General features: G+C 41.8%; 1 protein-coding gene across 3 annotated transcripts in view; it reads left to right on the top strand.

Annotated features, from left to right (window-relative positions):
• Positions 1-9244, top strand: part of LOC140714757 (BAR/IMD domain-containing adapter protein 2-like) — a 90481-nt gene extending 81237 nt beyond the window's left edge. For 2 of the 3 annotated variants that reach the window (XM_073026289.1, XM_073026291.1), the window contains 3 exons: positions 879-1047; positions 3148-3182; positions 7184-9244. In XM_073026289.1, coding sequence (XP_072882390.1) covers positions 879-1047; positions 3148-3182; positions 7184-7253 — 274 coding nt within the window. In that variant the 3' untranslated portion in view covers positions 7254-9244. Of the gene's footprint in view, positions 1-878; positions 1048-3147; positions 3183-4307; positions 4374-7183 lie in introns of all 3 variants that reach the window. The other variant, XM_073026290.1, reaches the window with a different exon arrangement.
• The last annotated feature ends 14319 nt before the right edge of the window (positions 9245-23563 follow it).

Here is a 23563-nt window from a genome sequence, read left to right on the forward strand (position 1 = left end):
TGCACTCAGCAAGCTCCCGCAGTGTGTTAATGACCAGATCATGGGCTAGGTTCTACAAACTTGGACTCCTTGCCCAAAGTTAGTCTTTGTATCCATGTAAGCTCTGTATTACTGGCTGAAGCAAGCTTGACTCCAGCAGCCTGGTCTGATGGCATTTTGTCCTCTGAAAATGCCCTGAGGAATCTCTTCCCCTGAAATACCCCAGAAGGCATTGATAGCTCCCAGCTTTACCACTCATGGGAGCTGAATATTTTTGGATCACTTTAAAATTTCATTCAATCATTAAGTACTTTTCAAAAATCATCGAAATGACTAAAAGCATCTTAAAAATAAACTTCACAATTATTTTTAGAAAAATAGAAACCTAGCAACCCTTACCTGCCAGTCTACAGTCCTCATTGAAGTTGATGTGGTGCAGGATTAGCAAAGTCTTTCTTTGACTTGTTCTTCCCATAATAATTTCAACGGGTCCTCCTTGTACCCTATGTGGAGTCTAGCAACACAGCAAATTGATCAGCAGATTTAGGGATAAATATGGGGTTATGACTTGAAATATTGCAATGAGAATCTTTGATCTCCACAAGAGGAAGCAGGGCAGCCACACTCTGATATATTACTTGCAAAATAGAACACCAAAAATGCCACACTTCCTCAGTTTTGTCATCTTACCTATTTGTGATTAGGCTAAGTCTTGAGCACACAGTCAGGATCCATTTTCCATAGTGGACTTTATGGGGACAGTTGTACGTTTGAATGTTTAGCTTTGATAATCCTGCTCCATTTCAAACATTCTGTTTATTGCTTTCTTTCACAGTTAAAAAGGTATGTTTGAAGCATAACTAGGTTTTTAATAAGTGTGTCCTTGTTTCTGCCTACAGTTTGAACCACGCAAAAAGCAGCAGCACAGGGAACCTTCTACAGAAAGAAGACCTCTCCATCCCTCCACCTGACTACAGCTCTCCTTTAAGAATGACTTCTCATCCTACATCCAGTACAAACTCTTTCAAACCCAGGCCCTACAGTGTGGCACTGCCAGGTTTTTCACAGGTATTTATAACTATATACTGATTCCATTTTAACACTAAACAGCATCAGTAATCCATTATATGTTCTACCAGTTTTAAATTCCATGGATATTCTGCAGGAAGTTATGAACAGTAAACTTGGTCCCATCTGTCAACAACTAAGGTTTGGGCTCTGATTACTTTGGACACTACCCATTCAGCAAACGTGCCTGTTCCAAATGCTTCCTCCTGGTTTCTGAGTAATTCACTACTGTAAACACTTCAAACCACATTTTATAAGGCTCTTTACGTTGTAAATTCTTATGCACCAAAATATCCATGCTTTAATGCCCAAGTTTATTTTAATTTAATTCTTTATTCTAATAATTGTTGACTGTTGTTATATTTTGTTGCATGTCATGCCAAAATACAGAGGAAATTCCTTATGCATGTATGTGGCCAATAAAGTTACAAAAACCTTGATGCTGTAACCTTTAATATTACTCGCAAACAAACAAAAAAGAAGCTCTGAATTTGAAGTCTTCATCTGATGCTGTCTCCTCAACCTGTTAAGGGAGAGTGTTTCACTGCTGTTTTTTCACAGTAGAATATAGCGGGTGAGCTGCCAATGCCCTTTGTTAAAATGCAGCAACTATTTCTAGATTTTTCCCAGTTAGCTGGAGTTTTATCCGTAACTTTGGGAACAGGTAACAGACAATTTGTTGCACAGACAGTTGCAATCCCCATAATTGCTTTGATCAATTTATATTTTACTGCAGGAAAAGTAACTGATGCAATGGTATATTTTCTGAATAAAAAGAGGAAGTTTTATTAATACTACAACTTAACGTCTAGCATAAAACCCATTGCTTTGACGTATATGGACTTTTGTTTATAAACATTGCCAAACATACACTCAGTGGTCACTTCCTTTACCTAAAAAAAAGTGGCCACTGAATATATGTTTGTAGTCTTCTGATGTAGTCCATCCACTTCAAGGTGGAACGTGTTTTGCATTCAGAGATGCTCTTCTGCACACCACTGTCATAATGTGTGAGTTACTGTCGCCCTCCTGTCAGCTTAAACCAGTCTGGCCATTCTCTGACCTCTTTCATGAAGAAGGTATTTTCTCCTACAGGACCACTACTCATTTTTTTTAAATTTTGTTTTCACACCATTATCTTAGTCTCTAGAGACTTGTGTGTGAAAATCCCAGGAGATCAGCAGTTTGAGATACTCAAACCACCCTGTCTGCCACCAACAATGGTCAAAGTCACCTAGATCACATTTCTTCTCCATTCTGAACCTCAAGACTATTATGCATTGATTTGCTGCCACAAGATTGGCTGATTAGATATTTGCATTTACGAGCAGGTGTGCGTGTGTACTTAATGAAGTGGCCACTGAATTTGGACAACTAAATGCATCAAACGCCCTGAATGTTAATATTTTGCAGCTTTTTCTTTAAAAAGAGCTAAAATATCAAAAGTCATCTTCAATCACTAGCCTTCTTTAAGAGATCAAGCAGTACTTGAGAAGATTTTTCACTTGCAGTATAAACAGCAGAGTTATTCAATCAGCAATGCATAATCCAGCAGGAGATTAAATTGCTCATAGCTGGGTTTCAAATAAATTCACATGAGATTCAGGCTGAACTTCAGGGCTTTAATTACAACATAGTAATCTCACACACAGCAACCTCTATACACTGCGCAAACCTCTTAATCCAAGTTTCTAGGTCATCTGCTTGTTATGTATTTAAGCAACAACTTCAGTATGGTAACTCATGCGAGACCAACCAGATGGACTAAAAAGGCCTCTTGATACTATTAAAGAGCCACGAGTTCTCCTGATATTCTAGTTGGCATTAATCTTGAAACCAAAACAAATGACAGGCTGAACATCACATCTTTGTCTGAAAACGGGTTTGTCGATGTGATAATGCAGTGTGGTGGATTAGCTGGTGGGCTGCAGTGTATGAAGGCTAAAGCAGTATTGATCATTGCAGAGTTGATGTCAGTTCTGATTCATTATTAATAGAAATTGTTAATGCAGTACATTTGTAAAAGGATAATTGATTGTAAGCATCGATGGTGACATCTAGTGGCCATTCCATTAATAATTTATCTTTTTCTCTCTCCAGGGTATGGATTTTGGTCAGTCAGGAGTATCATTGAAGTAAGATTCTTCTTCCTTTTAACTTTTTGCATAAGAACAATTTACTGATGCACTAACTCTTAACTAACAATGACCCAAAAGTTGAATATTCCCTGTGTTGACTTCTCAAGAAAATTAAGTAAGGGATCCAAGCAGCAACTCAAGGTTGGGTAGAATTGAGCTCAGGTTTTGCCCAAGAGAACAGCTTAAGCAACCTGTCTACCCAGTCACTGTGTCAGCTGTCTCTCCTGGAAGTACAAATGCTTCATTTTATACTGCAAGTTTTGTGGCAAGATATGCAGAGCTTTAAATGTTCCTCAGTAAAATTAGCAGAGCATAAGTTCTCCATGATCAAAGTATGCGGTGTTATGACTAGAGTGGTTTTCTGTTGATCCTTTCTGAAGATTGTGGCTTTTAGACAGGGCCTGACCCTTCTCTTTTCAGTTGTTTGGCAGCCAATGATGGAAGCATCAGAGATGAGCCTAACCCTGTGCTTCTCCATGTTTAAGTTGAGAATTTATTCCCTGAAGCGCAGGAGAATGAGGGCAGATTTGATAGGGGTATACAAAATTATGAAGGGTATTGGCAGACAAAGAGGCTTGGGTGAGACTAGAACTAGAGGTTGTATGTAGGCTAAGGGTGAGCAGTGAAATATTTAAGGGGAACCTGAAGGAGGAACTTCACTCAGAGGGTTGTGTGAGTGTGGAATGAGCTGCCAGCAGAAGTGTTGGATGCGGGTTCGATTTTAACTTTTAAGGAAAGTTTGGATAAGTACATGGATGGGAGGGGTCTGGAAGACTATAGACCAGGTGCAGCTGATGTTAAATGTTCAGAGTGGGCCAAAGGGCCTGTTTCTGTGCTGAAATACTCTTATGCAAGTACCTTCAATCTTCTCTCTGATAGCTGACTCCTGAATGGTGCACATGACTGGCTGAGTTTCCTATTCCCTGATCCAGTCGACACTGGGCACCCATTATAGTCCCAACCATTTGGTCTGCTGCTTATTGAACCATATCCCTGTCATTATTTATGATAACTGTATAGAAATGTTGATATGTCACTATTGGGTTTAGTGTCATGCAGTTTGATTTCCCTATGATTTTTGCACTTAAAAGGTACAAACAATTTGAATTCTTTTCATTACAGTTCTGATGCCGAAGTTGCAAGGTTCTGAATTTAAACTACTGCCACATTTAAGGCCTCTCTAGATTAGTAAGTTTGGCATTTCAGTATGCCAGTCTGACTTTCATCACCTTGTCTGCTACTGGTGATAATCACTCATTTCCCACTGTGGCTTTGCAAATGGGCAAGTTCTGTCTCACCTTCTCCACAGTCCTGAACTGCATCTGTTTCTGTGTCTCATGCTGGTTAGAAAAGGCCCATTTTGTTGAGTTGTTCGAAATGTGTTAAGTCAAATGTAATAACTATGGAACAGCTCCTTCAATCCCATTTATTTCATGTGTAAAGTTGTCAGAATTTTAATGGGGTCCTTTCAGAATCCATCCTGTCTTCTTGCAGACTTTGTAACTCTGCAGTATGCCAGCAGTGATTTTTTTTCCTCCAGTGATTGGCAGAAGCTTTATTTTGTGGTTTGGCTGGTGTTTACTGGCTTTCTTCCCTTTGAAGAAATCCCCCTCATTCACCCTATCAAGACCACCCATTAGGATTGGAAGAAAGCTGGCTTTATGATGCTGCTCGTCCACAACATCCATGTGGCCATGACAAAGAATAGTACCATAAATGTACTCAGTAGTGCAGTGGCTGCAAAGTCGTAAGCACATGAGATTCTGCAGATGCTGGAGATCCAAGGCAACACACAAAATGTTGGAGGAATCCAGCAGGTTGGGCAGCATCTATGGAAAGGAATGAAGAGTTGGTGATTTGGGCTGATACCCTGATCAGGGCTCTTGAAAGGTCTTGGCCCGAAATATTGAGTCTTTATTCCTTGCCATAGATTTTACGTTTTGTGTTCCTCCAGCATTTTGTGTGGGCTGCAGAGTTATTGAGAATTAGCAAGAGAGAACTGCAGGTTAATGGACCCAAATAGAAGATCAAGCGTAAAATTGAATTTTGGAACAAACTTGGAAGGGTTAAATAGCCAATGCCTGCTCCTTTTTCTTGTGTTCTTATATAAAGCTCTGCCTAACCTATTTCTCATCTAATAACTTGTTAATTTTGTACGTATTCCTGTTGTCCTTGGTTCTGCTCACTTCGGTGTTGTGGAAATCGGTTGATGTTTTTCCTGTCGTCACCGCCACCACTTGTCCACCTTAAGGATTGCTTTGCTGTTCCACCAATCACACACAAGCTGCTTTGACTCAGGGCATTGATTCACTCTGGTTCTGTTTCATTGCCGACACTCTGTCTGCTGACCTCCCGTGGCGTGTGATTTACTTACTGATGCATTTTATTCCAGTAAGTTACTTACAGTTGTGTTACCATTTCAGCTTGGCAAGAGCAGATGTGCCACATATGAGTAGAGATTGCATAGGTTCCATACAGTAACTGCGGTTTGCAGTCTGACATGTAGTCACTGATGACTCGCAGAAAATCACCATTAAACTATTTTACTTGGAATTAGTGGTTTATAATTTCCTATCTAGACAAATATATCAGAAAAATAGTTGATGTTGAGACATTAAGCATTTGAATTATATTTTTTCCAGTTATTTAGTCATTTAAATAACTGGAAAACTACCCCTTCCTCTCCAGAGCAACACACACAAAATGCTAGAGGAGCTTGATAGGTCAAGCAGCATCTATGGAAATGAATAAATGTCGACATTTTGGACCAAGACCCTTGATCAGGACTGGAATGAAAAGGGGAAAGAAGCCAATAAAAAGGTGGGTGGGGGGGTGGGTGAGGCGTAGGGGAAGGAATACAAACTAGCATGTGATATGCAAAGTCATGTGAGGGAGATGAAGAGTCTCGGCCCAACGTATCAACTGTTTATTCCCTCCTTAGATGCTGCCTGACTTGCTGAGTTCCTCCAGCATTTGTGTGTGTTACTCATTTAGTAATTTTGATTTCTTTTCTACAAATCTCAGAGCAGGAGGGAGTATAAATTGGGCAACAGTTTTGTAGTCATTTAAAAATTTGAATTGAACTGCCTTCAAGCCAACCAGAACTTTCTGTCAAAGAAAACCTTCCGTAACAAATTGATTGTTCATTTCCGAGGTTTTCTGCATGATACGATCTGATGTTAAAGTAGAAGGTTCTCGGTGTGCATCAGACACCAGGAGGAGAGGTCAGAAACCAGGAGGACATGTTGCTGTTAGCAGTTGCTACACATCATGCAGCCAAATCTGGAGCAGTGTTGAGTAAAGTTCAAAATACATTTATTATTGAAGTATATATAGCAATGCAATCTTGAGATCTATCTTCTTGCAGGCAGCCACAAAGCAAAGAAACATTTGAATCCACAAAAAAACCCACAGAATAAAGACCGTTATACATCCAGTGTGCAAAAAGGAAAGATCAAATTGTGCACACGATTTAAAAGCAAACAAACAATCTACAGATGATGAACTGCAGAGTTCCCAAAAGAGAGTTCACAACCATGGAGCCAGTTCAGCACGACAGCCAGCCCATAAGTCTAAGGAGCTGCAGTCCCTCAGCTTTCCCATTCACAGGATAGTGGCTAAGCAAAATTAAGTGCATTGATTAGTAAAACTGCATTTAGGAGAAATGAAATTAAGTTGTGTTATCAATGTAAAACCTCAGCACCCAAATCAGAAAGTGTACTTCTCACTAGTATAGCGCAGTGAAAACTTAGTGATTTGACAGTTTTCAGTTCAACTGAATTACATTTAATTATCTTAAAACCAACTGTAGAAAGGAATTTTAAACGTATACACAACAGGTCACACCAACCTCTTGTCCCCAATATTCCCAGGAAGTTAACTCCTATCTGCCATGAGCTCTTGCAAACAGTACTGTCATGGTGCCACAGCTGTGATCCTCTGAAAAGCCTATCCATTAATACTCTTTTTCTTTCTTTCTCTCTCTCTTGCCTCTACAGAGAAGCTGTTGCAAACATCAAGTTAAGGCCAACCAAAACAAATGACAGATCACTCCCTGCAGTGAAGTGAGCACCAACCCCCAGAAGATTCTCTTACTGTTCACTTGCTGATGGCAAAAGATGCCAAAGAAGTCTTAATCTGAAACTTCATCTGCATGAAGCAGTGGCTTTAGACTAGAATTGACCCATCTGAAGACGGTCGCTAAAGTTACAGATATATCCAGTGCACATACAGAAATGCCACTTTTAAATCTGACCCATCTCACTCCCAGCTTCATACTTGGGGGATTCTGTGGAGGGGATCGTTAAGTGGTTAGGCTTTTGTAAGATGTTTGTAAATTATGCATGTCTTCAAGAATTAGCAGTTAGTATTTTTTTATTATATACTTTATACTAATCAGCATATAAAACAATATTTTATTATCTGGCTTTTTGCAGGAGTTGGCTAAAATGTTGACACTTTGTAGAAACTAGAAAACTGAAATATTGCCAGACCAATTTAAAAAGTGTATACTGTGTTCCTTTCCTTTTCGGGGAACAAAAGTAAAATCATAGGATCTGTGTACGAACCAAGCTAACTTTTATTCTGAGTTACCTCAGTTTGTTAAATATTTTAATGATCATTATTTGAATCCTTGCTGTCACCTAAAACGCTTCCATTTGTTTTGAAAATAATAAGTCCTCTGGTGGTGGCAAGGGTCTGATGAAAGAAAAAATTAAAACCTTTTGTAGAACTTTAAGATTTATCTACATTTCCCACTTTATCCAAAGCACAATGTACATTTGTCAGTTTCTTTCACACCTGTAGTGCTTTCTTTTCAATTTCTTACTGCCAATCAATCAGTCCAATGAGTAAATAAGTCTCTAAAGTCCCTTAAAATGTAGAGTAAAACTGTATCCTCAAAGAAATAAGAGATGAAGCAGAGGGCTGCATTTTTTTGCTCTTCTGCTGAGTTCAAAGTGCAGAATGGGAGGAAGCCATGTAATTATTGTCCCATTATATATTAACAGCGTTGCTTCAAAACGGGGAGAGAAATTGTGAAGTATTGTTTTTTTTCTGTGAGAAAATGCAATAAACATTTGCAGATGTGGGATTCACACGAGTTGATGGTCACTTCAGTACAGCAGTGATGAATCGCTTGCATTTTGTAATGGTTTGTGGTACAGCGATTGATTAGACACTGAGATAATCAGTATTATTAAATCAAGATGGTACACTCTGTGAATTAGTTTCTTCTAATGAACAAAGTGTTCTGTAATTTTTGAAATGAATGGTTAGTCATATTTTTTAAAAAAATCTTGTTAATATATAATGCCCCTTATTTTCATCATATTCCAGAAAATTTTATTTTAGATGCACAATGCTAAAACAATTTGAAGAATGGAATGTGTTGTCATAACAAAAAGAGCAGACTGTTGACAGACAGTTGGAATGAAGAATTAAATGAAATGTCCAATGTGGGTATGTTTTTAGTAGATTAGGTAGATTTAGAAATTTTCTAGTGAATTTAATTGTTCACTTTGGTTTGTTCTCTCAAAGCGGTGTAGGTAATAAAGCAAAAATAGCCGAGGTTAAACTCTCATTGAGAGTGCTTGTTGTAAAGTAATGAATATCCAATCTAACCTGTGCTGTTTCACATTTATATTTATTTTGATAACTTAGCACTTAAGAACTTACCAGCCTCTCTTACCTTGTTCTGTTCTATTGTAAAAGTACACCTACCTGCCATCCCAATGAAGTAATGCTCCTGTATAAGGTGGCCACTTCTTTTCAGTTTTGCATTAACCAGTCATGCCTTTTGGCTTTGTTACAAGAATGTGGTTTGATTTGTGCCTTTCATTCTACATAAGCTTTAAAATGTAGTAAAAGTCTCACTGGGATGGTTGACACAATCTGTACTGCATTGCAGATTTCTGTAGCTGCCATTTTCATAAATCACCATGTTTTGTGATTTACAATGACCTATGTAGAATATATTCCTTCTGATAACAAAAAAAATGATTTTGATAGTAACTTATGCAAAATAAAATTGATTTGCCATTTAAGAAATGGTTCCCCTGTTTTTGTGTTCCATTATTGAAGCTTATTGCTGAACAGGTTATTAGTATACTGGTTTACTGATTTTCTTCACTGCCTTGGCAGTGGACTATGTTTATTTACTCTGCAGATGCTTTAAATGTTGTGAGCTGACCATGAAAGTCTGGCTTTTTTACTTCCCTTTTACATGCAAGGTTTGTCTTTTCCTGGCTACCACCAATTGTTCACAACCCAGGTAAGGCAGTTTGGATTAGGGACATCTTGTTTAAATGCAGTTATAATCCAAGTTATGTCATACGTTCAGTAGCCACTTTATTAGGGACCTCCTGTAACTAATGAAGTGGCCACTGAGTTTACGTTTGTGGTCTACTGCTGCTGTAGCCCATCACATCAAGGTTCAATATTCTGTGTGTTCAGAGGTGATCTCCTGCACACCACTGTCGCAGTGTGTGGTTGTTTGAGTTACTGTCACCTTCCTGTCAGCTTGAACCAATCTGGCCATTCTCCTCTGACCTCTCTCATTAACAAGGTATTTTCACCCACGGAACTGCCGCTCACTGGATGTTTTTTGTTTTTTGCACCATTCTCTGTAAACTCTAGAAATTGTTGTGCGTGAAAAATCCAGCAGATCAGCAGTTTGAGATACTCAAACCACTTTAAATGGCACCAACAATCATTCCATGGACAAAGATACTTGAATCACATTTGTTTCCCGTTCTGATGTTTGGCCTAAGCAATAGCTGAACCTCTTGACCGTGTCTGCATGCTTTTATGAATTGAGTTACTGCCACATGATGGGCTGATTAGATATTTGCATTAATGAGCAGGTGTATCTAATAAAGTGGCCACTGAGTGTATACCCCACACTACCATGTACACACTGGCTTTATTCTGCTTTAAAACTTCTACCTTTTATAATCAAGTTTCACCCAACTTTCAATTCATTTTTAAGTCATTCAAACAAATCAGTTTTAGTATGAAGGGATTAACTGAAGTAGATTTTTTTAAAAGATAAAAATTGGCTTTATTTGACACATGTCCATCAAAACGTTGAAACATACTGCACAGTGCAGTGTGTTGTTTGAGTCAAGAACCAACGCAGTACGAGGATGTGCTGAGGGGAGCGCACAAGAGTGTTGTCGTGTTCCCGCCCGAACATAGCATGTCAACAACTTAGTAATTTTAACCTATACTGGAATGTGGGAGAAAACTCGAGCAGTCATGGGGAGAGCATGCGGCCTCCTCACGGTCAGCGGTGGGAATGAAAGCCCAATGGCTGCTGCTGTAAAGCTGCTACTCTACTGTGCCAGCCAGATTTAGAACTGGTTAGCAAAAATATTTATAGTCAGCAATTCATCTCCTGAGTTAGGTCTGCTACAGCTATTGTCTGTTTAAAAAGAGAATGGGCACGAGAAAGGTAAAAATAAAGTAGGTGCTGATTAAGGAGGCAAATACCTTTACATTCTTTGTCACAGACACAACCTCGTTGCTGCATTGTGTGTCTCTTTACCCTCTATGAGCAATTGTGTTACTTACAAACACAAGAGGCTGCAGATGCTGGAATTGGGTGCAAAAGCAAAACTGGATGAACTCCGTGGGTCAGGCAGGATCTGTGGAAGCAGAGGGAAATAACATTGTTTCAGGTTGAAGCACTGCTTCCGGACTGTGAGAGTCAAGGGGAGTGCCAGGGTAAAGTGGTGAGGTGGGAGCTGGTGATGATGGGTGGGTCCAGATGAGAAGATGGATCTGGGTAGAGAAATAAACAGAGGCTGGAAGGTGAGGACAGCTGACAACAAAGGGCTGCAGATGCTAGAATCTGATAAAGTAGAAAAGATGGTAAGTACAGTGAAGATGTCCTGGGGCCTGCTAACTACATACATGTACCTAAGACTTTTAAACACTACTGTAGTAATATAATGTATTGCATTGTACTGCTGCTGCAAAAAAATCATGACATATGAGTGATGATAAACCTGATACTGATATAGGTCTCTGTTGTGGAAGGGGGCAGGGAGAGGGGAATCATGATTGGGGGAAAAAGGGAGGGAGCAGGACGCACCAGAGAGACGTTCCATAATGATCAATAAACCAAGTGTTTGGAATCAAATGACCTTCCCTGGTGTCTCAGGGCTTGGTGTGTCTGCACCTACTTCACCTCCAGCTCCTGGCTCTCCTTTCACTGCCACCTGTCCCACACCCCTCCTGTGGCAGTCCACCCTTACAATTCCCAGCATCCCTTGCTCCTGGCAGATTTACAAACTCTCTCTACTTCGTGTTGACAAATACAGTACTGTGCAAAAGCCTTGGGCACCCTAGCTCTATATCTGTGCCTGATACTTTTGCACAGTTCTGTAAGGGAGAGGTAGTGGGCAGATGGAATAGCTGGGGGAGATAATTGGAGAACTTAGTAGACAGTATGTGAGTGATAGGCAAATGGAATCAGGTGGAGGAAGTGAAAGTAACTGAATAAGGCGATAAAGACAGGAGCAGAGTCAGCCCATTGGATCTGCTGATTTATTATTCCCCTCAACCCCTTTCTCCTGCCTGCTCTCTGTAACCTCTGATGCCCTTGCTCATCAAGAACCTATCAACCTCAGCTGTAAATATACCCAAAGACTTGCAATTAATTCCACAGATCCACTATCCTCTGGTTAAAGAAATTCAGCCATTGTTCTTTAAAAAAAAAGCTATTATTTAAAAATGATCTTTTGTGCCGCTGATTTACCCGTATCAATAAATATTCGAGGTCTTGAATGTGGGGGGTGTGAGGGTGTGCTCTATGTAAAATTGTGGTCTGACCCAACTGGAGATGGCCTTGCCAGCCTGCCTTTTCTCTTGTCTCTCATTCTGGGACAAAGTAGAAGTTCAACCTGAACAGAAGACACATAGACAATAGACAATAGGTGCAGGAGTAGGCCATTCAGCCCTTCTAGCCAGCACTGCCATTCACTGTGATCATGGCTGATCATACACAATCAGTACCCCATTCCTGCCCTCTCCCCATATCCCTTGACCCCGCTATCTATAAGAGCTCTATCTAACTCTCTCTTGAATGCATCCAGAGACTTGTCCTCCACTGCCTTCTGGGGCAGAGCATTCCACATATCCACCACTCTCTGGGTGAAAAAGTTTTTCCACATCTCAATTCTAAATGGCCTACCCCTTATTCTTAAACTGTGGCCTCTAGTTCTGGACTCACCCATCAGCGGGAACATTCTTCCTGCCTCCAGTGTGTCCAATCCCTTAATTAATCTTAATATGTCTCAATCAGATCCCCTCTCATCCTTCTAAATTCCAGTGTATACAAGCCCAGTCGCTCCAATCTTTCAACATATGACAGTCCTGCCATTCTGGGAATTAACCTTGTGAACCTACGCTGCACTCCCTCAATAGCAAGAATGTCCTTCCTCAAATTTGGAGACCAAAACTGCACACAATACTCAGGTGGGGTCTCACCAGGGCCCTGTACAGCTGCAGAAGGACCTCTTTATTCCTATACTCAATTCCTCTTGTTATAAAGGCCAGCATGCCATTAGCTTTCTTTACTGCCTGCTGTACCTGCATGCTTGCTTTCATTGACTGATGTACAAGAACACCTAGATCTCGTTGTACTTCCCCTTTTCCTAACTTGACTCCATTTAGATAGTAATCTGCCTTCCTGTTCTTGCCACCAAAGTGGATAACCTCACATTTATCCACATTAAACTGCATCTGCCATACATTTGCCCACTCACCCAACCTGTCCAAGTCACCCTGCATTCTCATAACATCCTCCTGACATTTCACACTGCCACCCAGCTTTGTGTCATCAGCAAATTTGCTAATGTTACTTTTAATCCCTTCATCTAAATCATTAATGTATATTGTAAAGAGCTGCGGTCCCAGCACCGAACCTTGCGGTACCCCACTGATCACAGCCTGCCATTCCAAATGCAGACCTCTGGGTGAAAGTTGATGTTGAAAGCAAACGTCTTCTGTCCTGAGCTCAACGGTGAGCATCTTGTTGGATGTCACGTATTCCTCGTCACACAATAAAACGAGATATTAGTTCAAAGAGGAAAACGGCTTCAAACTTCAGTGTGCCTTTGGTGAAGTTAATTCAGCATAGATAATTTCAAGGAAATAAAATAAGTTTGCTCAAAGTTCAAAGTAAATTTATTATCCAAGTACATAAATGTCACCATTTACAACCCTGAGATTCATTTTCTTGATGGTATACTCAATAAATCTATAGAATAATAACCATAACAGAATCAATGAAAGGCCACACTGACTTGGGCATTCAAGCTGTGTGCAAAAGACAACAAACTGTGCAAATAAAGAAAGAAATAAAAAAAACAATAAATATTGAGAATATGAGATTCCTTGAAAGTGAGTCCATAGATTGTGGGAATATTTCAATGATGGGTTGAGTGAAGTTATCCTCTTTGGTTCAAGACCCTGATGCTTGAGGGGTAATAACTGTTCCTGAACCTGGTGGTGTGAGTCCTAAGGTTCCTGAATTCCATGGTGGAGAGAGTTTACCCGTGATGGACTGGACTGTATCCACTACTTTTTGTAGAATTTTTCAATCAAAATTATTGGTGTTTCCATTCCACGCTGTGATGCAGCCAGTCAATATACACACCACTGCTCATCTATAGAAATATGTCAAAGTATTAGATGTCATGGAGAATCTTCGCAAACTCCTAAGGATGTAGAGGCCATAAAACATAGGAGCAGAATCAGACCATTTGGTCTATCGAGTCTGCTCTGCCATTCGATCATAGTTAATTTCTTTTTCTCTTCCTCAGCCCCACTCCCCACCTTTCTCCCCGTAATCTTTGATGCCATGTCCAGTCAAGAACCTATTAAGCTTTGCCTTAAATACATGCAAAGACCTGGCCTCCACAGTTACCTATGGTAATAAATTCCACATATTGACCACCCTCTGGCTAAACAAATTTCTCCATGTCTCTGTTTTAAATAGACACCCCTCTATCCTGAGGCTGTGTCCTCTTGTCCTAGACTCTCCCACCATGGGAACCATCCTTTCCACATCTATTCTCTCTAGGTCTTTCAACATTCAAAAGGTTTCAATGAGCTCCCCCATCATCCGTCTAAATTTCAGCGAGTACAGACCCAGAGCCATCAAACATCCCTCATATGATAACCCTTTCATTCCCGGAATCATCCTTGTGAACCACCTCTGAACCCTCCCCAATGCCAGCACATCTTAGATGAGGAGACCAAAACTGTCACACTACTCAAGGTGAGGCCACACCAGTGCCTTATAAAGCCACAGCATCACAGCCCTACTCTTGTATTCAGAACCTCTTGAAATGAATGTTCACAATGCATTTGCCTTCCTCACCACCGACTCTACCTGCAAGTTAACCTTTAGGGTGTTCTGCACAAGGACTCCCAAGTCCCCTTGCATCTGAGATTTTTGGATTTTCTCCCCATTTATAAAATAGCCTGCACATTTATTTCTGCTACCAAAGTGCATGACCATCGCATTTCATTTGCCATTCTCTTGCCCATGGACCTAATCCGTTTAGGTCCTTCTGTAGCTTACGTGTTTCTTCAACACTATCAGTCCCTTCACTAATCTTTGTATCATCTGTAGACTTGGTAACAAAGCCATTTATTCCATTATCTAAATCATTGATATACAGCATAAAAAGAAGTGGTCCCAACACTGACCCCTGCGGAACATCACTACTCACTGGCAGCCAACTAGAAAAGGATCCTTTTCTTCCCACCTGCTGCTTCCTACCAATCAGCCAATTCTGTAACTGTGCCAGTAACTTTCCTGTATTACCATGAGCTCTTAACTTGGTAAGTAACCTCATTTGTGGCACCTTGTCAAAGACCTTCTGAAACTCCAAATATACAACATCCACTACATCCTCTTCATCTACCCCACAAGTAATATCCTTAAATAATTTCAACAGGTTTGTCAGGCAAGATTTTCCCTTAAGGAAACCATGATGACTTTGTCCTGTCACTAAGTACTCCATAATCTCATCCTTAACAATTGACTCCAACATCTTCCCAACCACTGAGGTCAGGCTAACTGGTCTATAATGTTCTTTCTGCTGTCTTCCTCTTTTCATAAGAGTGGAGTGGCATTTGCAATTTGCCAGCCCTCTGGTACTATTGCCAGAGTCCAATGATTTTTGAAAGATCATTACTAATTCCCTCACAATCTGTACTGCTACCTCTTTCAGAACCCTAGGGTGCATTTCATCTGGGCCAGGTGACTTACAGTCTTTCAGCTTTTTGAGTACCTTCTGCCCTGTAATAGTAACTGCACTCACTTCTCTTCCCTCACACCCTTCAACACCTGGCACACTGCTAGCATCTTCCACAGTGAAGTCTGATGCGAAATACTCATTTAGTTCATCTGCTATCTCCTTGCCCCTGCTATTATTTCTCCTGGCTCATTTTCTAGCGGTAATATATCCACTCTCATGTCTTTTATTTTTTATATTCTTGAGAAAGCTTTTTCACCCAGAGAGTGGTGGATATGTGGAATGCTCTGCCCCAGAAGGCAGTGGAGGCCAAGTCTCTGGATGCATTCAAGAGAGAGTTAGATAGAGCTCTTATAGATAGCGGGGTCAAGGGATACAGGGAGAGGGCAGGAATGGGGTACTGATTGTGTATGATCAGCCATGATCACAGTGAATGGCGGTGCTGGCTAGAAGGGCCGAATGGCATACTCCTGCACCTACTATTGTCTATCCACTGTGATATTGTTTTGTTAGCTTGCTTTCATATTTCATCTTTTCCCTCCTAATGATTCTTTTAGTTGCTCTCTGTAGGGTTTTAAAAGCTTCCCAATCCTCTGTTCTTCTCACTAATTCTTGTTTTGTTGTATGCCCTCTCTTTTGCTTTTACATTAGCTTTGACTTCTCTAGTCAGCCTTGGTTGTACTATTTTGCCATTTGAGCATTTCTTCATTTTTGGAACACATCTATCCTGCACCTTCCTCGTTTTTCGCAGAAACTCAGGCCATTGCTGCTCTGCTGTCATCCCCGCCAGCATCTCCTTCCAATTTACTTCGGCCAACTCCTCTGTCAAACCACTGTAATTTCCTTTACTCCACTGAAATACTGCTGCATCAGACTTTACTTTCTCCCCATCACATTTCAAGCTGAACTCAATCATATTGTGAGGATTGTAAGGTTCTTTTACCTTAAGCTCCCTAATCACTGCCGGTACACTACATACCACAGAATCCAGTATAACTGATCCCCTCGTAGGCTCAACAACAAACTGCTCTAAAAAACTATCTCGTAGGTATTCAACAAACTCACTCTCTTGAGATTCATTTCCAACCTGATTTTCCCCAATCGACCTGCTTGTTGAAATCTCCCAAGACTGTCATAACTTTGCCTTTTTGACATGCCTTTTCTATTTCTTGTTGTAATCTGTGGTCCCCGTCCCAGCTACTGTTGGGAGGCCTGTATATAACTGCCATCAGGGTCCTTTTACCCTTGCAGTTTCTTAGCTCGTCCGAAAAGGATTCAACACCTTCTGATCCTTTGTCACATCTTTCTACTGATTTGATGCCATTCTTTACCAACAGAACCATGCCACTCCCTCTGCCTACCTTCCTGTCCCTCTGATACAATGTGTAACCTTGGACATTTCAACCACAACCATCCTTCAGCCACGACTCAGTGATGGCCACAACATAATACCCGACAATCTGTAAAGGTCCAACAAGATCATCCACCTTGTTTCTTAGACTCCTTGCATTGAGATATAATACTGAGTACTGTATTTGCTACCCTTTTTGATTCTGCATCCCTAATGCACTGATACTCACCCTGCTGGCTGCAATTAGTCCTATCATCTGCCTGCCCTTCCTGACAGTCTGACTGCATGCTATCTTTACTTTTTTACCATCTGTCCTATCCTGAGTCCCTTCAATCTGGTTCTCACCCCTCTGCCAAATTAGTTTAAACCCTTCCCAACAGCTCTAACAAACATGCCCGTGAGAATATTGGTCCCTCCCGATTCAGGTGCAACTCCCATCACTATTAAACATGTCATACCTCTCCCAGAAGAGATCACAACGATCCAAGAACCTGAAACCCTGCCCCCTGCACCAGCTTCTCAGCCACAGATCATCCTGGTTCTACGCTCACCGGCGCACGGCATAGGCAGCGATCCAGGAATTACTACCTGGGAGGTGCTGCTCCTCAGCTCTCTAAATTCTCTTTTCAGGACCTCTTTGCTTTTCCTTCCTAGGTCATGGGTACCAATATGAGGCAAGACATCTGGCTGGTCTCGCTCCCTCTCCGAAATGTTGTGGTCGTGATCTGGGACGTCCCTGACCCTGGCACCTGGGCGGCAACTTCCCATCGGGGTGTCCCGTTCACATCCACAGAATCTCCTGTCTGTGCCTCTCACTACCGCTCCCCTCTTCTCCCTTCTGCACCACAGACCGATGCTCAGTGCCAGTAACCCGGTCTCCGCGGCATTCCCCTGGGAGGTCATCCCCCCACAACAGTACCTTTGTTACTGAGGGGAATGTCCACAGGGGAGCTCGGTGCTAACTGCGCGTTCACATTTCTGTTTCTCCTGCAGCTTGGGGGTGACCGCTTCCGTGTAACTGTTTCGTACAAGCGGAAGGCCGTTCAGCTGCTGCTCCGGATCCCGAACACGGTCTTCAGCGGGATGCACTTCACACAGATGTGGTTCCCCTGGGAGCCTCTGGAAGTTGCCGGGGTGGGGGGGAAGCTTTTCATTGCGTGTTTCCACGTACATGTGATTAATAAATCTGAATCTGAAGCGAATTTATCCCCAGAGAAGTGTGAATCTTTGAAAGTCCAAGTCAGTAAGCATATTCAAATCTATTGTAGCTGTTGGTCTGGTGACGATTGGGCAGGAATATTGAGCTGGGAATTAAAAATGTATGAGCTGTAATTGTATTGAATGGTGGACCGCTCTTGCTCCCAGCTCGCATGTATGCAGGTAAGTGGGTTTGAAATTGAGCTCTATAAATAACGGGCGAGAAGGAGGGACTGTCACAGATTTAAACAGTGATTAATGTGCACGTGCACTTTCCTCTGTGATCATTCTGAAATGGCCACGGGGAAATGAACCTAGCACTTGAACAATAATCGTACAATTACAGGAAGCGTCACAAAAGGTAAGCTGTCTGGTGGGATTCATCATGAACTATCACTCTGAGCAACCCAGGTGACACCTGCACAATGGAAGCCGGTGAACGGCTTTGACAGGTGTGAGATGTTATTCAAAGGAGGCTGCAGATAACAGGCTCACGTACTCCCAGTGTGTTCCACTGTGGATCGTCTTGCCTTAGAGAAGCCTTTTCCAAAACCTATGTTGGCAACTGTGTCCGTGAATAATTGTGTGTCTGTTTCATACGTCGGGACAGATGATGCAAATCCACATTTTACTGGATTTGCAACAGCACCCAAGTGCATGCGTCTGCCAGATCTGGAGACAACGTGCAAAAGGTAGGTCATAAAGAACCGGTTATAAACCCTCACATCTAACTTACTTGCCAACTTTGTGTCTTCCTGTCTAAAGTGATTGACCTGATATGGAGATGGAGCCTCTGTAGTTTTTAAACATGCTTAATTGTAAAACCAGTTCAATATGCTTTTGTGCTTTTAAGTATCACGGCAGCGTAGAGCTTTACAACAGCAGTGGTAAGGTAGGGGTACAATTCCTGTCGCTGTCTGTAGGGAGTTTGTACGTTCTCCACGAGATTGCATGGGTTTCCTCTGTGAGCTACGGTTTCTTCCCACATTCTAAAGATGTAGAGGTTACGGTTAGTGAACGGTCAGCGAGTTGTGCCACATTGGGTCCAGAAGCATGCCAATACTTGCGGGCTTCCCCCTGCACATCCTCGGACTGTGTTGACACAATGATACATTTTCACGCTTCAATGTGCATGTGACAAGTAAAGCTAATTTTAATAAAGTGACAGAAGCGGAAATGATATCAGTAAGATCCTTTCTCAGGCCTCTTGCCCACTTCTGAAGGGTCATTAACAGTGTCTCTCCTTATCTAGAGGCTGACTGACTTGTTGGACGTTCTTTTGTTATTGTTTTTAATGTCAGGAATTCACATTTTTTTGCTCCATTTATACAGTTAGATGTGTTGTCACTGTAATTAGCCTCAGTTACGGCCAGTATTAACCTCCTCAGTGACCAATATTTGATACGCATGACTTAGGAAAACCTGCTATTTTCTTTCCTAATTGCAAAGTTACCAACTGGCTGGTCACCAACAGGTTTTAGTGTTTTCCACTCATGAGACAATGCCTTTAAAAGTCCTTTCAACCTTCCTAAGGCCAAACCAGATTTTATAAAAACTCAGGGAACAATCTGCCGGAGGGAGTCAACAAGTCGAGCAGCATCAGCAAGAGGAAAGAAATTGTTGATGTTTTGGGTTGAAACTCTGCACCAGGAAAACCTCAAGTATAAAGGAGTCATGTTTATTTAGAGTTAGTTTGAATGTTTTGGTGTTGTGGGTTTGAATGGGTTTGTAAGATTAGTATCAAGAAAACACGGTACTGACCAGGCTTAAAATGTCAACATAAGAACCAGGAGCAGGAGCTGGCCGTCTAGTCCATTGAGCCTGCTCCACCATTCAATAAGATCGTGGCTGATCTGGACTCAGCTCTGTCTGGCTGCTTTTTTACCATAACCTTTAATTCCCCTCCTATGTAGTAATCAATCTAACTGTAGTTAGAACTACGTAATGAGGTAGCCTCTAATGCTTCCCTGGGCAAAGAATTCCACAGACTCTAGGAAAAACAATTTCTCCTCACCTCTGTCCAGAATCTACTCCCCAAATCTTGTCATTTCAATCTGAACGTACTTGACGTTAACACACTGTGCACAAAACTGAAAATGCCATAGTATTGTGAAGTTCAATAAAAAAAAAATTGGCCTGGTTTAAAATTAAAACAAGCTTCCAGCTGCTCTAAAGAAAATAACTGCATCTGCAGGAAGCGCTGTACAAAACCACCGTCCGCCCCTTCATAGCAGGCGTTTAGAACAGGCATTTTCCAACTCCTCGTGACGAGCTTTATTTTCTGCCTTCTCTGAGTAACTGGATGCGTTAGTTACAAATAACAGTGGCAATGTTTCCTTGACCTTTTTTATAATTCTAATTGCGTCTCACTTGATATACGCGGTTATAGCAACGACAGTTTATTCAGATCGGACAAGTCAATAATTACTGTTTGTCAATGCTCTGTAATAACTGGGCAGCCAAGTTGCCTTCGTCCTGACATAACCAACACAAGATCTGTGGGAGCAAAATGCCATGCCATTTCTGTATCCGATAAGCATGAACCCTGCACTAACAAAGAGCCTTTCAAGTGCAATTTCCAACCCCACACGTACATTTACTGTTATAACGTAGGAAATACAGTGGTCTATTCGTGGGCTGAGAAATGGCAGATGGAGTTTAACCCAGAAAAATATGAGGTGTTACATATCGGTAGGGCAAGTGCAAGGAGACACTACACTGTTAAGGGAAAGATCCTTTAACAATGTTGCTGAGCAGAGAGATCTTGGGATCCAAGTTCATAGTTCCTTGAAAGTGGCTACACAGGTTGATAAGGTAGAAAAGAAGGCTTACGGAATGCTTACTTTATTAGTTGAGGCATTGAGTTTAAAAGTCAAGAAGTTGTGTTGCCAGTTTATAAAACTTTGGTTTGGCCACATCTGGAGGATTGCATATAGCTCTGGTCACCCCACTGTAGGAAGGATGTTGAGGCTTTGGAGAGGGTGCAGAAGAGGTTTACCAGGATGCTGCCTGGTTTAGAGGGCATGTGGTATCATGAGAGGCTGGATACACTTGGGCTGTTTTCTCTGGAGCTTTGGAGGCCGAGGGGGGATCTGTTAGAGGTTTATAAGATTATGAGAGGCACAGCTAGAGTGGACAGAGAGCATCCTTTTCCCAGTGTTGAAATGTCTGATACCGGGGGGATGCATTGAAGGTGAGAGGGGGGTCGGTTCAAAGGGGATGTGAGGGGTAAGTTTTTTAACTCCGAGAGTGGTGGATGCCTGGAATGAGTTGCCTGGTATGGTGGTAGAGGCAAATATGTTAGAGGCTTTTAAGAACAACACACACAAAAGGCTTTTAAAATTCGTTTGGGTAGGCACATGAATGTAAGGAAGATATTGGGATTTGGACATTGTGTTGTCATGGTCCCCTCTGGCAATCGCCCACCTGGCTATTTCCCTCAGGAATTGAGCCTCAATCCCCTCGTTTAGTTTCCAATCATTCTCAGGTTCCACTAACTACACACACCTGCTTTCCATCAGCAAATGCAGAATAAAAACCCCGTGACTACAATAAGGAGCTGCCAGTTTGTTGGTTGACTTGTGTATGAGTAACCTTGTTCCATGGTTCTTGGGACTATCAGTTCTAAGTCTAGCATCGTTCCTGAATTCTCTACTAAACCCAAGACTCTGGGTAAAGACTCCCTTGGCACCAATTCCATGCTCACTATGACCATAACGCCTCCCGACTTGGCCTCCGCGCCCGTGTTCAGCACTTGGGTTCATTCCACCGCCACGTCCTTGCAACATGTGTAGGTAAGAGGGATCAGTGTTTGGTGTTTTTGATTTGCTTTTTACTTGCTTCCACACAACACTATGGGCCAAAAGGACTAATCCTGTGCTGCATTTTTCTATGTTTTCCTCCTGTACACTCCTGTGTGGAATAAAGTGGCCACTGACTGTAGCTATGTGGTCTTCTGCTGTTGTGCATCCATTTCCAGATGTCGTGTGTTCAGAGACGAGCTTCTGCATTCTGCTGTTGTAACACGTGGTTATCTGAGTTACTGTCACTTTCCTGGAAGCTCGAGCCAGTCTGGCCATCCTCCTCCGACCTCCCTCATTAACAAGACGTTTTCCCCCACAGAACTGCTGCTCACTGGATGTTTTCTGTTTTCCACACCTGTTGTGTATTTTGTATTTTAGTAATATTTGAATAATCTTGTAAATATACTGTTTGATTAGTCATTGTTTATAAAATTTGTCATGGTTATATGTAAAAATACATAAGTTATACATGTTATCACCCTACCATGTGATATGTGTGCTTAAACTCGAAGTTTAGACTTATTATCAGACTCCTGTGACTTCCCTTGAATTATTTTAATGTTTTGTGGTTCCAGAACATAACAGCTCCGTTCTTTGTAAGCTCTAGATATTGTTGTGCGTGATGATCCCAGGAGCTCAATTGTTTCTGCGATACTTAAACCACCCCATCTGGCACCAACACTCATTCCACTGTCGACATCACTTAAATCCCCATTTATTCACCATTCTGATATTCGGTCTGAACAACAACTGAACCTCTTGACCGTGTCCACGTGCTTTTAATGCATTGGTTGCTACAACATGATTGGTTGTTTTTTCATTGTCAACCAGGCATACAAGTGTACCCAATAAAATGGCCACTGAGTGTATGTGAATGGATAAGGTGGATAACCAGTCTTGTTCCCAGGGTAAGGGAGTCTGTAACTACTTGGCATAGATTTAAGGTGACAGGAGAAAGATTTAAATTAGACCTGAGGAGAAACTTCCTCACAAAGGGTCACACACAAAATGCTGGTGGAACGCAGCAGGCCAGGCAGCATCTATAAGGAGAAGCACTGTCGACGTTTTGGGCCGAGTCCCTTTGTCAGGCCTAACTGAAAGTTACAGCACCAGCTGTAACATCGGAGTTCGCTTCCCGCTACCGTCTGTAAGAAGCTTGTAGATTCTTGGTGATTGCATAGGTTTCCTCTGCTGCTCCAGTTTCCTCCCACATTCGAAAGATGTAGGGTCGGAGTTGGTGAATTGCGAGCATGCTGTGTGGCGCCGGAAGTGTAGTGGCGCTTACAAGCAGTCCCCAGCGTAATCCTCGCTGATTTGCTTTGACTCATTTCACTGATTGTTCCAATGTACTAGTGGCAAATTAAGCTACTCTGTCTCTTTAAATCTTTGTGCTTTTGGAACAGAGCTGTTGATTTTATCTGCCATAATCAGGGTTTAGCATATCATTCTACATTTACACCTCGTCTAGGATTCTACTCTTGCCCTTGACCTTCTGCTCTGAATTTATGGATAATAAGTTGTCTTTGATTAAACCGTGATAGATGTCCAGCAGCTGATTGAAGGTGACTGTGACCGATTACTTCTCCATGACTGATTTCTGGCCAGAGAGGTTTGTGCATCACCTGAATTCCCTGGGCAGAACTCAAGAGTCCAGAGCAGAGCCTTGATGTTTAGCTAATGTGACAGAGGAACTTGTTACTCACATTAGGGGAAACATGTGCCTCTTTCATTCAGGTAGAAGCTAATTGCAGAGGC

The sequence above is a fragment of the Hemitrygon akajei genome, chromosome 22, assembly GCF_048418815.1.
Source record: "Hemitrygon akajei chromosome 22, sHemAka1.3, whole genome shotgun sequence".
Taxonomy (NCBI): domain Eukaryota; kingdom Metazoa; phylum Chordata; class Chondrichthyes; order Myliobatiformes; family Dasyatidae; genus Hemitrygon; species Hemitrygon akajei.